This window comes from Spinacia oleracea, chromosome 5 (assembly GCF_020520425.1).
Source record: "Spinacia oleracea cultivar Varoflay chromosome 5, BTI_SOV_V1, whole genome shotgun sequence".
Lineage (NCBI taxonomy): Eukaryota > Viridiplantae > Streptophyta > Magnoliopsida > Caryophyllales > Amaranthaceae > Spinacia > Spinacia oleracea.
The window spans coordinates 81656434-81671361 of record NC_079491.1 but is presented as its reverse complement, the minus strand read 5'-3'; the positions used below and the strand labels follow the sequence as shown (position 1 = coordinate 81671361).

The 14928-nt window shown below is 34.3% G+C and overlaps 1 protein-coding gene across 2 annotated transcripts; it reads left to right on the top strand.

Annotated features, from left to right (window-relative positions):
* The first annotated feature begins 6681 nt into the window (after positions 1-6681).
* Positions 6682-13725, top strand: LOC130461161 (plant-specific TFIIB-related protein 1-like). Of its 2 annotated transcripts, XM_056829135.1 has the most exons (6): positions 6682-7037; positions 7161-7439; positions 7696-7801; positions 8519-8677; positions 9177-9602; positions 13479-13725. In XM_056829135.1, the coding sequence occupies exons 2-6, from the start codon at positions 7435-7437 to the stop codon at positions 13575-13577; spliced, it is 795 nt and encodes a 264-aa protein (XP_056685113.1). In that variant the 5' UTR covers positions 6682-7037; positions 7161-7434; the 3' UTR covers positions 13578-13725. The 2 variants fall into 2 exon arrangements, with proteins under 2 accessions (XP_056685113.1, XP_056685112.1); XM_056829134.1 differs by having other exon boundaries at positions 6682-7439.
* The last annotated feature ends 1203 nt before the right edge of the window (positions 13726-14928 follow it).

Below are 14928 nucleotides of genomic sequence, written 5' to 3'. Positions count from 1 at the left end.
GTATGGCCCAAAAAGGATAGGAAATATGGTATGCGTACCATTAATTTGAATGTAAAATTGGTCTAATGCTCCAAAGTTTTTAATTTAAATATGGTCTGCGTACCATCAAATAGTTGTAATTAGTTTCAATTATAGCTTATCCTATTTGAAGAAAATGGCGCCTCCCATGGTGAAATTCAAGACGGAGTTTCCAATCCATTTTCAAGACGGATTTTGAAGTTGAAGCTTCAAGATGAAGTCGGGCCATACTAGATCACATTAATATCTTATGCATGCTTTAAGTTATTTATTGCTTTAAATATGTCTTAATTATGCATGAGATTGTGGCTTGATTATGTTGCATGATTAAGGATTTTAGTTCACTTAAAATCTAACCAACATAGTAAGAGCCTTAAGTTCCAAACTTTAAAAATTGAGTTAAAATGTACCATGCCAAAATAACACTTACTTGGATAACCTTTACATCAATCTTAGTAATAGTTTTCCGCCATAGCGAGGTGTTACTTATTGATCCTAAAGGGGTAAGGTACACAAATAATTTTGAGTACATGTTAGTTTTGGTGAAACTCAACGATATAAGTAAGGAGTCCTTTTATGTCGTGGCAAATGAAATAGGTTTACCTAATAAGTTCTTAGACGTACCTATCAACCAAGAGTAGTTTCTAGACTATTAGCAAAGGCTTTGCTTCCCTAAAATATTTTAGAATTGAGTCTAAATACATAATGTGCTTAATTCTTCGATGATTTTAGGATCTTGGATTCATTTTATTCACACCTGCCGGAATAATAAATTCGAATAAAATGCTAGTGACTTGTTTAAATTGCCTGATTGCTTTAATTTTCAAGTTATTACTCATGATAAATGTTTTAGACTTTGCATGCTTCAATGTATGTTTTAATTATTGTTTATAATTAAATATCTTGCACTGCAATAAATCCTTTTAGAAAGGTAACAGTAAATTTCCTCGATTGGTAGTGAATCCAAGAACGATTCATGGAAATGAGAGAAAGTGAGCAATTTAAAATGTACGTTTCTTAATTTTAGCGACTTTTATGGTTGTTTTCGAGTATCAAAGTCGAATGGAAAACCGATTGGTGCTTGTGAATTCAAAATAAAATGTAGTTTTGAGATCATAAAGCATTGAGTTTAAACGCTCAGCTTTACCAATGGTTAACAACCTAATATCTTTTATCCATTTAATTCTCGAATGAGTTTAGTCCCTAGACATTCGAATAGATCGATGCTTAGAGAACTTTAGAAGCTTCTGGTAAGATCATCTAGTTGAAAAACAATATTCAACATAAATAAAATGGTAAGAAATTTGTTGGAGTGACATTGGACATGTCTAACAAAATATAAAAATCAACACTAGAGAAGTAAATTCTTAAGACTATAAGAAGGGTACAAGAAATAGGAAAACAAGGAACAAATGAAAGGAATTTACGATTCCGTTTCTACTTATAAGTTTATGTTTAAAGAAAAGTGACCTAGCAATCAAACTTCCTTGGTATCATATACCGCTTGAGGTTCTTACTTCGGTAATAACTCAAATATGGAAGCTAGGCTACACTATTGACCTACAAGTGGAAAATGAAGCATGGCAATGCTACATTAGTTGTAGGGTCATCTAGTTTGTTTTTAAGTCCTTTCAAGGCTGGAACTTAATGGCTATTTTGTTCCATAAATCAGCATACCTAAATTTATGTTTTCAAACACATAAAGACTCACATTCAAGAAAAACAAAAACAATGTTTGTTTGTTTATTTAAATGAAATGGTCATTTACGGGTTGAGTCAATATGTTTGATTAAAACAAACAACTCTTTAACAATAAGAACTTTACTAGGTTCAAATCAACCCCTTGATTTGAGTTCCACTAATCTTTGGCATTGTTGCTTAGACCATATCAACAAGTTAACGTTCTAAAGCTCTATTTTGATGGACTTTTGAAAGTTGATTGATTTCTAGATCATTCAAGACAAGTTAGTCTTACTTGTTGAAAGTAACAAAAGATATGAACTATTGCTAGAACCCCTAGACAATAGAGTTCAAAGCTAAAGAAAGATTTTATGACTTTATTTTTTCACATAGATTTGAGTGAATATAGGTTTATTTACTCAATGTGATATAAGTTTGAATCTGTTTGGCTAGTTCAAAGATTCAGAAGTATCAAATCCACTTGGCAAGAAATCATAAAAGATCTAGGTTAGATCATGACGATGATTACTTTAAGACCAAAAATGATCATCAATGACTGTGTGTTGTAATTTCACGATCTAGCTCCATAAGATATGGCATATCTACGTTGGAATGATCGAAGTCAATTAGTACTTGATTCGATCAATGATGAATCATAAAGATTTTTCCTATAATTTCTAAACAAAATGCTCAACTACCACCAAACTAAACCAAACTCGTCAAAGCTATTTGAAAAGTAATTTCAGAATATCTTTTCAACAATATATATATCTAAAGAGTTGCAAAACTCAGTGGGAGCTTAGTGTTTGTTATTCAACAAACTAAGGCCCAAGTATAGATATATGTTTCATTGTGATTTATTCAAATGAGACACAAGGGTATTGTTTCTACCACGAATATTTGAGAACATAATGTTTGTTTGCTCGAAATAATGTCCTTTTGGAGATTCGTTTCCAAAATGACAAGTGGGAGAAATAGACCTCGAAAGTATTCGAGGCGAACAACAAACATAAAACGGACATTCCGGAGGCTTTCGAAGTTCTTCAGAAAATCCGAACACTTATTCTTTAAGGACTTTAGAAGTGGCTTTAAAGAATAGACATCTCTTAGAAGACTTTACAAGTGCTTCACGGAGAACAGAATATTCAAAAGACTTTCAAGTGTCTATTGATATTCTATTGTTTGATGTTCTATACCCAAGTAGGCATAGAGTTCAAGTCACTGAAACTATGAGATTCTTCTATTAGATAGTGAAGAAACATATAGTTTAGGTCATTGAAGCTATGAGATTCTTCTATTAGATAGTTAAGAAACCTACAACTTGCAGTCAAACTATTATCAAGATCATAATGAGTTTGTGACTTGTAAGAAAGCTATGACGAAATATAAATTCCCTAAAATGGTTAGAGGCCATATATAGACTCAATGTTTTAAATGGTTAGAGGCCATAAAACATACTCAATGTTTTGATGACAAAATTGACATTTTTTTGATTTGCAAGAATAGTTTTACACCTATTGCTTGCAAGTTTGTTTTAAGGATTGTAATATTCACCTGGGAGGAGGGAGTAGACCCTTTAAATTTTTTAACTATATGGCAGACTATGCTCAATTTCTTGATGTGGTTAAAAAGGGATGGGATGTGTCCTGTCCAAGGAGTGGTTCCATGTTGAAGGTATGGACTAAGCTTAAAGCAGTAAATCAAGGATTGAAGGAGCTTCATCACAAAGATTTTGCTAAACTTGATGAGAGAATTGAGGGGTTAAGGGCTGATTTGGGTCAAATTCAGACTCAGTTAGCAGCTTGCCCTACTGATAGTAATGTGCAACAAAGTGAGAGGGAGTGTAGTGAGACTCTTAAGAAGTTCTTGCATATTCAGGAAAGTGCATATAGACAGAAAGCAAGAATTCAGTGGCTGCAAGTAGGAGATTCTAATTCTAAATTCGTTTTTAGTGCAATGAAGGAGAGGATAGCTAGGAATAACATTGATATCTTGTATGATTCTTCTGGAAAGAAGCTAAGCACTACTTAGGAAATCCAGGAGGAAGTTAGCTCCTTCTATAAGCAATTAATTGGTACTGCAACTAGCTCCTTGATGGGTGTGGATGTTGGGGTAGTTAGGAAAGGGAAACAGCTTTCTGCTGCTGATGCAGAAATGTTGGTGGTTCCTATCTCAGATGCAGAAATTGATGCAGCTATCAAAGGTATTGATATTAATAAAGCTCATGGGCTTGATGGTTTCAATAGTCTATTTTTTCTTAAAGCTTGGGGGATTGTGAAAGCAGATGTTTATGAAGCAGTGAGAGAGTTTTTCAGAACTGGAGTGATGTTGAAGCAAGTGAACAACACTTCAGTTACTCTTGTGCCTAAGACACAGAATGCTTCATGTGTGAAGGATTTTAGGCCAATTGCTTGCTGTTCAGTTGTTTACAAAATTATTTCCAAAATACTTACTGCTAGAATGCAAAGTGTTATTGGCACAGTTGTAAGTTATTCTCAATCTGGCTTCAACCCTGGTAGATCTATTTCTGATAATATTTTGCTAGCTTGTGAGTTGGTGAAGTTCTATTCTAGAAAACATATTTCTCCTAGGTGTATGATTAAGGTGGATCTGAAAAAAGCTTATGATTCCTTGGAGTGGCCTTTCTTGAAAACCATGCTGTTAGAGCTAGGATTCCCTGTGAAGTTTGTGAATTGGGTGATGCAGTGTCTTTATTCTGTTTCTTATTCTATTCTGATAAATGGTTGTCCCACAAAACCAATTCCTGCAAAGAAGGGGTTGAGACAAGGTGATCCTATCTCACCTTACTTGTTTGCTTTGGGTATGGAATATCTGTCAAGGTGTCTTGCTGCACTTGCTGATAATGCTGACTTCTCTTATCACCCTAGATGCAAAAAGTTGGATCTCACCCATATAATGTTTTCTGATGATTTATTGATGTTCTCAAGAGCTGATGAGAGTGCTGTGAAAGCTCTTTTTGATGCTTTTACCAAGTTTTCCATGGCTTCTGGACTGGAGGCTAATTTGCATAAAAGTGAAGTTTATGTGGCTGGAGTTTCTGACCATGTTGCTTCCAATATTGTTAGCTCAATTGGGGTTCCTCAGGGGTCTTTTCCATTTAGATACTTGGGTGTACCTCTCACAACTAGGAAGCTTTCTTTTACAGACTGCAAGCCTCTCATTGATAGAACTGTTGCTAGAATCAAGAGTTGGACTTCTAAATTTCTATCCTATGCAGGCAGGTTGCAACTGGTGAAATGTGTTCTATTTGGTATCCAACTTTACTGGTGCCAGATTTTTGTTATGCCTAAAAAGGTGATGAAAGAAATTCAGAGAATTTGTAGATGTTTCTTGTGGTCTGGTACTGATGCAGAATCTAGGAAAGCTTCAATCTCTTGGGAGCAATTATGTTTTCCTAAGAGTTGTGGAGGGTGGAATCTTAAAGACCTAACTGTGTGGAATAAAGCAGCAGTTTTGAAGCACTGTTGGGATTTAGCTTTGAAGCAGGATAGGCTTTGGGTGAGGTGGATTCATGCTTATTACATTCAGCATAGAGACTTCTGGACTATGCCAATTCCTAATGGCTTAACTTGGTCTTTGAGGAAAATTTGGCATAATAGAGAAGTGTTTCTGCAGGCCAATGGAGTTGATCAGTTTGCGCAGGCTGGAAAATTTAGAATTCAGAAAATGTATAAGTTTCTTCATCCAGTTGGAACTCAGGTGGGATGGAAGAGATTGATCTGTAATAGCCATGTTAGTCCAAAGAGTACCTTCATTATGTGGCTAGCAGTGCAGAACAGGCTAGCTACAAAAGACAGATTGATAAGATGGTAGCTGAATATTGATGGTACTTGTGGCCTGTGTCAGTTGGAAAGTGAAAGCTTGGAGCACTTGTTCTTCTCTTGTTCTTATTCTAAGGAGATTTGGAGACAGGTTTTGCTTTATCTAGGTGTGACTAGAACTGTGTTGCCTTGGCATGATGAAGTACAGATTGCAGTGAAGAAAAGCAGAAGAAAATAGAAGAAGGCTTGCAAGTATAGTATAGCTTTCATTGAGTCAGTTTACTGTATCTGGTTGCAAAGAAACTCTAAGGTGTTTAGGGATCATGTTGATCCAGTCAAAACTGTTGTGAGCAACATTATGTTTAATGTTGAGTGTAGATGTCAGTAGTGGCTTCTGTTTGCCTTAGCTAGCTTGTGTTGGTTAGCTTGTTGCTTCTGTTGTTTCAGGTGGACAGTTAGTGTTTTCAGAGTTTGTTAATACTCTGATTACTTGGTAAATAAAGCTTATTATTACTTGCCAAAAAAAAGTTTGTTTTAAGGATAAAAACCATCAAACATGAAATTGTGTCTTCACACAAAGATAGATTAGTTGCTAAAGGTTACAAGAAAATTCACGACGTGGATTGTGTTGAAACCTCATGCATAATCATAATGCTCATGTCTATAATTCAAGCAATGATTTCATATTGGTACATATGGCAATTGGATGACAAATTATCTTCCTCAATCAAATGTTGGAAGAAACTATGTACATGGTATGTCATAGGATTTGTGGATCCAAATAAATACTTGAAAAGGAAAGCTAGCTTATGAAATCTAAGTACAAATTTAAGCAAGCAATTGGGAATTGGAATTGTATTTTAGTGAAGCTAATAAGTATTTTAGTTTCATAAAATGTACATGATTCTTATAGATATATAAGAAGTTTAGTGGGAGTACATAAAACTTAATTGGTCCTATGTGTATCACGCACATATCTCTCTATTGTGAAATAACATTCAAATTCTAATGACTTAGATTTGAAATTATTCATCAATGATGGACCAAGACGAAGCTTAGTACGTACTGGGTATTAAGATCTATTTACAAAGATCTTAGAATATTGTTTTAGATTAAGTAATGGCATTTACTAAATCAAACACGAACACTAGTAGAAAAAACCCCTGTTGCAGCCCCCTTGTTGCAGCGTACATGTATTAATACGCTTCAACAAGCAGTTGGTCAACGCGGGTCAAACCCTTTAAAGGGTTGTTGCAGCGTACAAATTAATTGTTCCCTGCAAAAACGTTTGTTGCAGCGTACGTTGTAAAAGCCCCCTGCAATAGCCCGTTACTGTTGCAGCGTACGTCCTAAAGCCCCCTGCAATAACACATTGTAAAAGTCTTTCGCTACAACCCAACCAGGTTTAGTTCAATTTAGACCAAATTAATTAAAAAAACTCTAGATCTAAAATTTCATACTCCCACCTCTCAACTCCCTTCTTCTTCCCTCAGCTTTACTGCGTCGCAATCAATGTAACTTCCTCGTCGGTGGTTCTCGCCTCCTCGCCAGTCGCCGGTGGGTCCTCTTTTCTCGCCTCCTCGTCAGTCGCCCTAGAGCTGAACTTAGAATTATTTCAATCTGAAAATTTTCAAAGCTTGCTCAAATTGACCTTCCCCCTTCTTCTTCTTCTTCCCTCAGATCTCCTCTACGGACCGGCAAACACCACACTCAGCGGCGGACGTGAGGGCATACCCAGACGACCACGCACACTTCTTTTTCTCTCTCCTCTCACCTATACCGGAAAATAAAACCCTAGAAGTCATGGGGATGTTCCCGTGTTTCAATTGCTCAATATTCTGACAAATTCGTTCCAAAGTTAGCAGGTCAAGGAGGTTTCAGAAGATTGGAGTTGGGGTTCCCATCTGCTGCAAAAGAAATTCATTGATTGATTTTGAGGAAAGAACAAGCGCAAATGAGGTATAATCTTGTTTGATTTGTTAAATTTATGCAATTATTGAAAACTTTGTTGGATTTTTTGTTTAAATATTATGGTAAATGTGGTTTGTAATAAATTTAATTAGTTGATTTACTTATGCATATGGTTCATGTAGTTAATTTCTTTGTTTAATTGATTGATGAATCTGAATTTGAGTTTGAATCTTCAGATTGTTGATGTGGCTTCTATTTTGGGGTTGGACCGTGATATTTCTGATCATGCTTTCCAGTTGTTTAGGGATTGTTCTTCTGCTACTTGTTTGAGGAATCGTAGTGTTGAAGCTCTTGCTACTGCTTGCCTTGTTCAGGCTATTCGTGAGGCCCAGGAGCCCCGTACCCTTCAGGTTTATCTCTTGTCCCTGATAACTGGAATTTTGTTTTAATTTACCTGAGGAGTCGTCAGTATTACACTGATTATTATAAGGGGCTCATTGGAGAAATATGTTATGTTACATTCTGAGTTCAGTTCTTCAATTAATGTGATATGTTGGGGGTTGGTTGGGACTTGGAAGTGTTTGTCTTGGTATAAAACTATAGTGAACATTTTGCAATTGCCTTTTCTGTTCTTGTTCTCCATTAATTAAGTTCTGAAAGACGATCCATTTATGAATTTCTGATTGCGGTTGTCTTTGCGAAATTGCACATGTTATCCATATTTATTTTCCTAATCAACTTCACACCTCTCCCTGTGAAACTAGTAATGAAAATGGAAATCCTACGAGTTCTAAAACTGAATACGATACGCTGACTTTTTTCTTAACAGTATGTTGTTCCTTTTGGGGTTCTTGTTCTGCTTAGATTGTGTCCCGAATGCTAAGCCATTTGCAAATTGCGCTTTTTTCTCATCCGTAACCACCTTTGCTTCATCTTTATGCCTAAACTACTAGTGCAAATTGCAAAATTAAACAATTTCCGAGTTTGAACTCTTTGAAAACTGAAAATGCTCATTGTATTTGCTAGTAATTGAGTGGGAATTGGTTTAAGATAAGTTGCATATGCGATAGAAAAGAACACTTGATTTTAAGGGCATCTGTAAATGGGTATCTTATTTCATGTAACAGGAAATCTCAATAGCGGCGAACCTCCCTCAGAAAGAGATTGGAAAGTATATCAAGATCCTGGGTGAAGCTCTACAACTCAGTCAACCAATTAATAGCAATTCTATAGCTGTACATATGCCTAGATTTTGCAACCTTCTCCAGCTTAATAAATCCGCTCTGGTACTTGAAAACTCCTGCTGATATTTGCTAATACGCATCGGTGGCTGATATAATATGTATACTTTTGGAAACTGGTAGGCATTTCACCCAGCTGATATGCTAATAAGAGTAAATTATGAAGAATCATAAAACTTCTGAGATACCATCTTTACATTGTAATATTTGCTCCTTTCCTGCTTTTGCTTCTTATAATTGAAGGATTTTCAACATTGATCTTGCTAGTTCAATGGACTTGAGTAACACATTTCATTATTTCAATATTTAATGCTGTTAAATCATCTGTTGGCTCATGGCTGTTGCATTATAATCAGAAATGGGGAAAGCTTGTTGCTTGTCAAAATTGCCTTGAATTGTGCTCCTCTGTTGCATTTTCGTCATTTATTTGGTGGCTATGTGATTGAGAACCATCACATTATTAAGTTTTCATTCCAGAGAAATTTATTTCCCTAGTTTTGACTCATTTCTACATCATATGACTTACTAGTTTGTTATGGAGTAGGAACTTGCAACTCACATTGGAGAAGTTGTGATAAACAAATGTTTCTGTACGCGTAGGAACCCTATAAGTATATCAGCTGCTGCTATTTATCTGGCCTGTCAACTAGAAGATAGACGCAAGACGCAGGCAGAAATTTGTAAGGTAACAGGTCTCACTGAGGTCACACTCAGAAAAGTCTATAAAGAGCTGCTTGAAAACTGGGATGATCTTCTACCGTCTAATTATACTCCAGTTGTCCCTCCTGAAAAGGCATTCCCAACTACTACTATAGCATCCGGCCGTTCTGTAACCCCTAGAGCCGAACCACCAGAAATTCCTACTTTAGACCGGGAGAGCAAGCAGCCCAAAACGAATCAGATTTCCGAGACAACTCACGTGGACAGGGTCAAGGGAGAGAATGACAGCAATACCCCCAGTACAAAAAAGGTATCCTCGTTATAGGACTCATTTTATTCTCATTGATTCGTTATAGGTCGTATTTACTTTTAACTAAAGAACCTAAGGACTATTTGATTCTTATTACATGATTAATATGCATAGCTTTAACTTTCTAAAACTCATTTGAATCTATTTATGCACATTTAAGGCTCATTGGATCGTTATAGATCATATTTAGAGCTAAAACGACATTTTCGCTCCCAACTTTGAACTAAAGATCCTAAGGACTCATTTTATTCTTATTACATGATTAATGTGCATAGTTTTAACATTCTAAAACTCATTCCAATCTATGTAAGCACATTTAAGGATAATTGGGTCGTTATAGGTCATATTTAGAGCTAAAATGACATTTCCGCTCCCCAACTTTGAACTAAAGAACCTAAGTACTCATTTTATTCTTATTACATGGTTAATATGCTTAGTTTGAAGTTTCGAAAACTCATTTCAATCTACTTATGCACATTTAAGGCTTGTTTGGTCGTTATAGGTCATATTTAGGCTAAAATGAGCATTTTCGCTCCCAAATTTTGAAAAAAAAAACCTACGGACTCATTTTAAACTTACTAAGTGTTTTATATGCTTAGTTTTGACTTTCTAAGACTCATACCAATCTATTTATGCACATTTGAAGCTCATTGGGTCGTTATAGGTCATATTTAGCATAAAATGACATTTTCGCTCCCAACTTTGAACTAAAGAACTTAAGGACTTATTTTAAACTTATTACATGATTAGTATGTTTAGTTTTAAGTTTCCAAGACTTATTCCAATCTACTTATACACATTTAAGGCTTGTTTGGTCGTTATAGGACATATTTAGGCTAAAATGACATTTTCGCTCCCAACTATGAACCAAAGAACCTAAGGACTCATTTTAAACTTACTAAATGTTTTATATGCTTATTTTTAACTTTCTAGGACTCATTCCAATCCATTTATGCACATTTACGGCTCATTGTGTCGTTATAGGTCATATTTAGGCTAAAATGACATTTTCGCTCCCAACTTTGAACTTAAGAACCTAATGACTCATTTTAAACTTATTATATGATAAATATGCTTAGTTTTAAGTTTCTAAGACTTATTCTAATCTATTTATGCACATTTAATGCTTGTTTTATCGTTATAGGTCATATTTAGGCTAAAATGACATTTTCGCTCCCAACTTTGAACTTAAGAACCTAATAACTCATTTTAAACTTATTATATGATAAATATGCTTAGTTTTAAGTTTCTAAGACTTATTCTAATCTATTTATGCACATTTAATGCTTGTTTTATCGTTATAGGTCATATTTAGGATAAAATAAGGCATTTTCGATCCCAACTTTAAAATAAAGAACCTAAGGACTTATTTTAAACTTATTACATGATTAATATGCTTAGTTTTAAGTTTCTAAGACTTATTCTAACTACTTATACACATTTAAGGCTTGTTTGGTCGTTATAGGACATATTTAGGCTAAAATGACATTTTCGCTCCAAACTATGAACTAAAGAACCTAAGGACTCATTTTAAACTTACTAAATGTTTTATATGCTTAGTTTTGACTTTCTAGAACTCATTCCAATCCATTTATGCATATTTAAGGCTCATTGTGTCGTTATAGGTCATATTTAGGCTAAAATGCCATTTTCGCTCCCAACTTTGAACTTAAGAACCTAATGACTCATTTTAAACTTATTATATGATTAATATGCTTAGTTTTAAGTTTCTAAGACTTATTCTAATCTATTTATGCACATTTAATGCTTGTTTGATAGTTATAGGTCATATTTAGGCTAAAATGAGGCATTTTCGCTCCTAACTTTAAAATAAAGAACCTAAGCACTCATTTTAAACTTAATACATGTTTAATATGCATAATTTTAACTTTATAAGACTCGTTCCAATCTATTTATGCACCTTTAAGGCTCATTAGGTCGTTGTAGGTCAAATTTAGGCTAAAATGACATTTTCGCTCCCAACTATGAACTAAAGAACCTAAGGACTCATTTTAAACCTACTAAATGTTTTATATTCTAGTTTTATCTTTCTAGGACTCATTCCAATCCATTTATGCCCATTTAAGGCTCATTGTGTCGTTTTAGGTCATATTTAGGCTAAAATGACATTTTCGCTCCCAACTTTGAACTTAAGAACCTAAGGACTCATTTTTAAATTATTATATGATTAATAAGCTTAGTTTTGAGTTTCTAGGACTTATTCTAATCTACTTATACCCATTTAATGATTGTTTGATCGTTATAGGTCATATCTAGGCTAAAATAAGGCATTTTCGCCCCCAACTTTAAAATAAAGAACCTAAGGACTCATTTAAAACTTATTACATGTTTAATATGCATAATTTTAACGATCTAAGACTCGTTCCAATCTATTTATGCACCTATAGGCTCATTGGGTCGTTATAGGTCATATTTAGGCTAAAATGACATTTTCGCTCCCAACTTTGAACTAAAGAACCTAAGGACTCATTTTAAACTTACTAAATGTTTTATATGCTTATTTTTAACTTTCTAGGACTCATTTCAATCCATTTATGCACATTTAAGGCTCATTGTGTCGTTATAGGTCATATTTAGGCTAAAATGACATTTTCGCTCCCAACTTTGAACTTAAGAACCTAATGACTCGTTTTAAACTTATTATATGATAAATATGCTTAGTTTTAAGTTTCTAAGACTTATTCTAATCTACTTATACCCATTTAATGCTTGTTTGATAGTTATAGGTCATATTTAGGCTAAAATGAGGCATTTTCGCTCCTAACTTTAAAATAAAGAACCTAAGCACTCATTTTAAACTTAATACATGTTTAATATGCATAATTTTAACTTTATAAGACTCGTTCCAATCTATTTATGCACCTTTAAGGCTCATTAGGTCGTTGTAGGTCATATTTAGGCTAAAATGACATTTTCGCTCCCAACTATGAACTAAAGAACCTAAGGACTCATTTTAAACCTACTAAATGTTTTATATTCTAGTTTTAACTTTCTAGGACTTATTCCAATCCATTTATGCACATTTAAGGCTCATTGTGTCGTTATAGGTCATATTTAGGCCAAAATGACATTTTCGCTCCCAACTTTGAACTTAAGAACCTAATGACTCATTTTAAACTTATTATATGATAAATATGCTTAGTTTAAGTTTCTAAGACTTATTCTAATCTGTTTATGCACATTTAATGCTTGTTTGATAGTTATAGGTCATATTTAGGCTAAAATGAGGCATTTTCGCTCCTAACTTTAAAATAAAGAACCTAAGCACGCATTTTAAACTTAATACATGTTTAATATGCATAATTTTAACTTTATAAGACTCGTTCCAATCCATTTATGCATATTTAAGGCTCATTGTGTCGTTTTAGGTCATATTTAGGCTAAAATGACATTTTCGCTCCCAACTTTGAACTTAAGAACCGAAGGACTCATTTTTAAATTATTATATGATTAATAAGCTTAGTTTTGAGTTTCTAGAACTTATTCTAATCTACTTATACCCATTTAATGCTTGTTTGATCGTTATAGGTCATATCTAGGCTAAAATAAGGCATTTTCGCTCCCAACTTTAAAATAAAGAACCTAAGGACTCATTTAAAACTTATTACATGTTTAATATGCATAATTTTAACGATCTAAGACTCGTTCCAATCTATTTATGCACCTATAGGCTCATTGGGTCGTTATAGGTCATATTTAGGCTAAAATGACATTTTCGCTCCCAACTTTGAACTAAAGAACCTAAGGACTCATTTTAGACTATTAGGACATTGTCATTAGTTTCTTGAATGTTAAAATGTGATATTTAATTTGTATTTAATCTAATGTTTAATTTAAATTTCTGTTTTTGTAAAGGTCTACACTCCGAGGATTGCGCCTTATGCGAGGAATTTGATGTGGTTCGTGAGCAATGGGCTAAGTTTTTTACCAACAAGTATTTATTATTGGCTTTAGCGCGCTTGATCGAGTTGGTTTAGTTGTTATAGAATAAATTTTATATTAAAATGTATGTTTATGTTGAAATTGGAACATATATTTAAATGTAATATGTGCACTTTGGTTTTGGGATATATAGTATACAAAACTCCAGTTGTTGTTTTTATATTTGTTATACAGGTTGCGTTATTCTATTATTGTTTTGACAGGTTTCGATCTATATTTGGTGCAAGGCACTCTAGGTATCCCTAAACAAAATTAGAATTTTCCCGCCAAAAGTGCTTTTTTGCAGCGTACATATATGTTGTACGCTGCAACAAGGGAAAAAAATTTGGCAAAAATTCAGACTTGTTGCAGCGTACAAATAAATGTACGCTGCAAAAAATTGAGTAATTCAGACTTGTTGCAGCGTACAAATAAATGTACGCTGCAAAAAGTTGAGTCTTTTGCAGCGTACATATATATGTACGCTGCAACAAGTCCAAAATTTTGCCAATTTTTTGGCACTTGTTGCAGCGTACATCTAAAAGCCCGCTGCAACAAGTCTAAAATTTTGCCAATTTTTTGGCACTTGTTGCAGCGTACATCTAAAAGCCCGCTGCAACAAATCACTTTTTGCAGCGAACATTGTACGCTGCAACAAGTTCAGACTTGTTGCAGGCCCCCCAGTTGCAGCATACGATGTACGCTGCAACAGGGGTCTAAAAGCCCGCTGCAATAAGGGTTTTTTCTACTAGTGGAAAGACTCCATTGGAGATATTCGACCCATATGAATAAATCTAAGTAATGAATGTTTGAACTATGTATAAGCATTTACTAAGTTAAACATCAAAGAATCTAATGAGATTCTTCACCTATATTATATGTCAAAGAATTTAGCTGGATTCAGTATCTACTGAAATTGGATAGCTAAAGTTACATGAATAGAATTCAATTGAGAATAATTCTGCAAAAGAATTTATCATGTATCATATAATATGAGGATCGCCAAAAACGTATCTTATGGCTTTAGGCATGACGAACATATACCAATCTCTATTGGTCTAAGTAAAGATCAACTAGATTGAGATCAAAAAAATCCTATGGTACTTGAAAAGGTAAATAGGAATATTTCTTGATTAAAGGAAATAAAGATATGCTAAAAATTGATGCTACACGCATAAACACTAGCAAAGGATCAAGCAAGATCCCTTTGGAGTTAACCATTGACAAGGAAGAGCTAAAGAGCATCGTGTTTTGAAATGGAAACATGGATTAAAGACCATGAGTTGTTGCGTGGGAAATAAATATTAATGTTCTAAGATATAGTTGGAAAGTCTTCCGCATATCTGTGAACTGCTTGGATAAGTAAATCCAAACAAAGCATCAC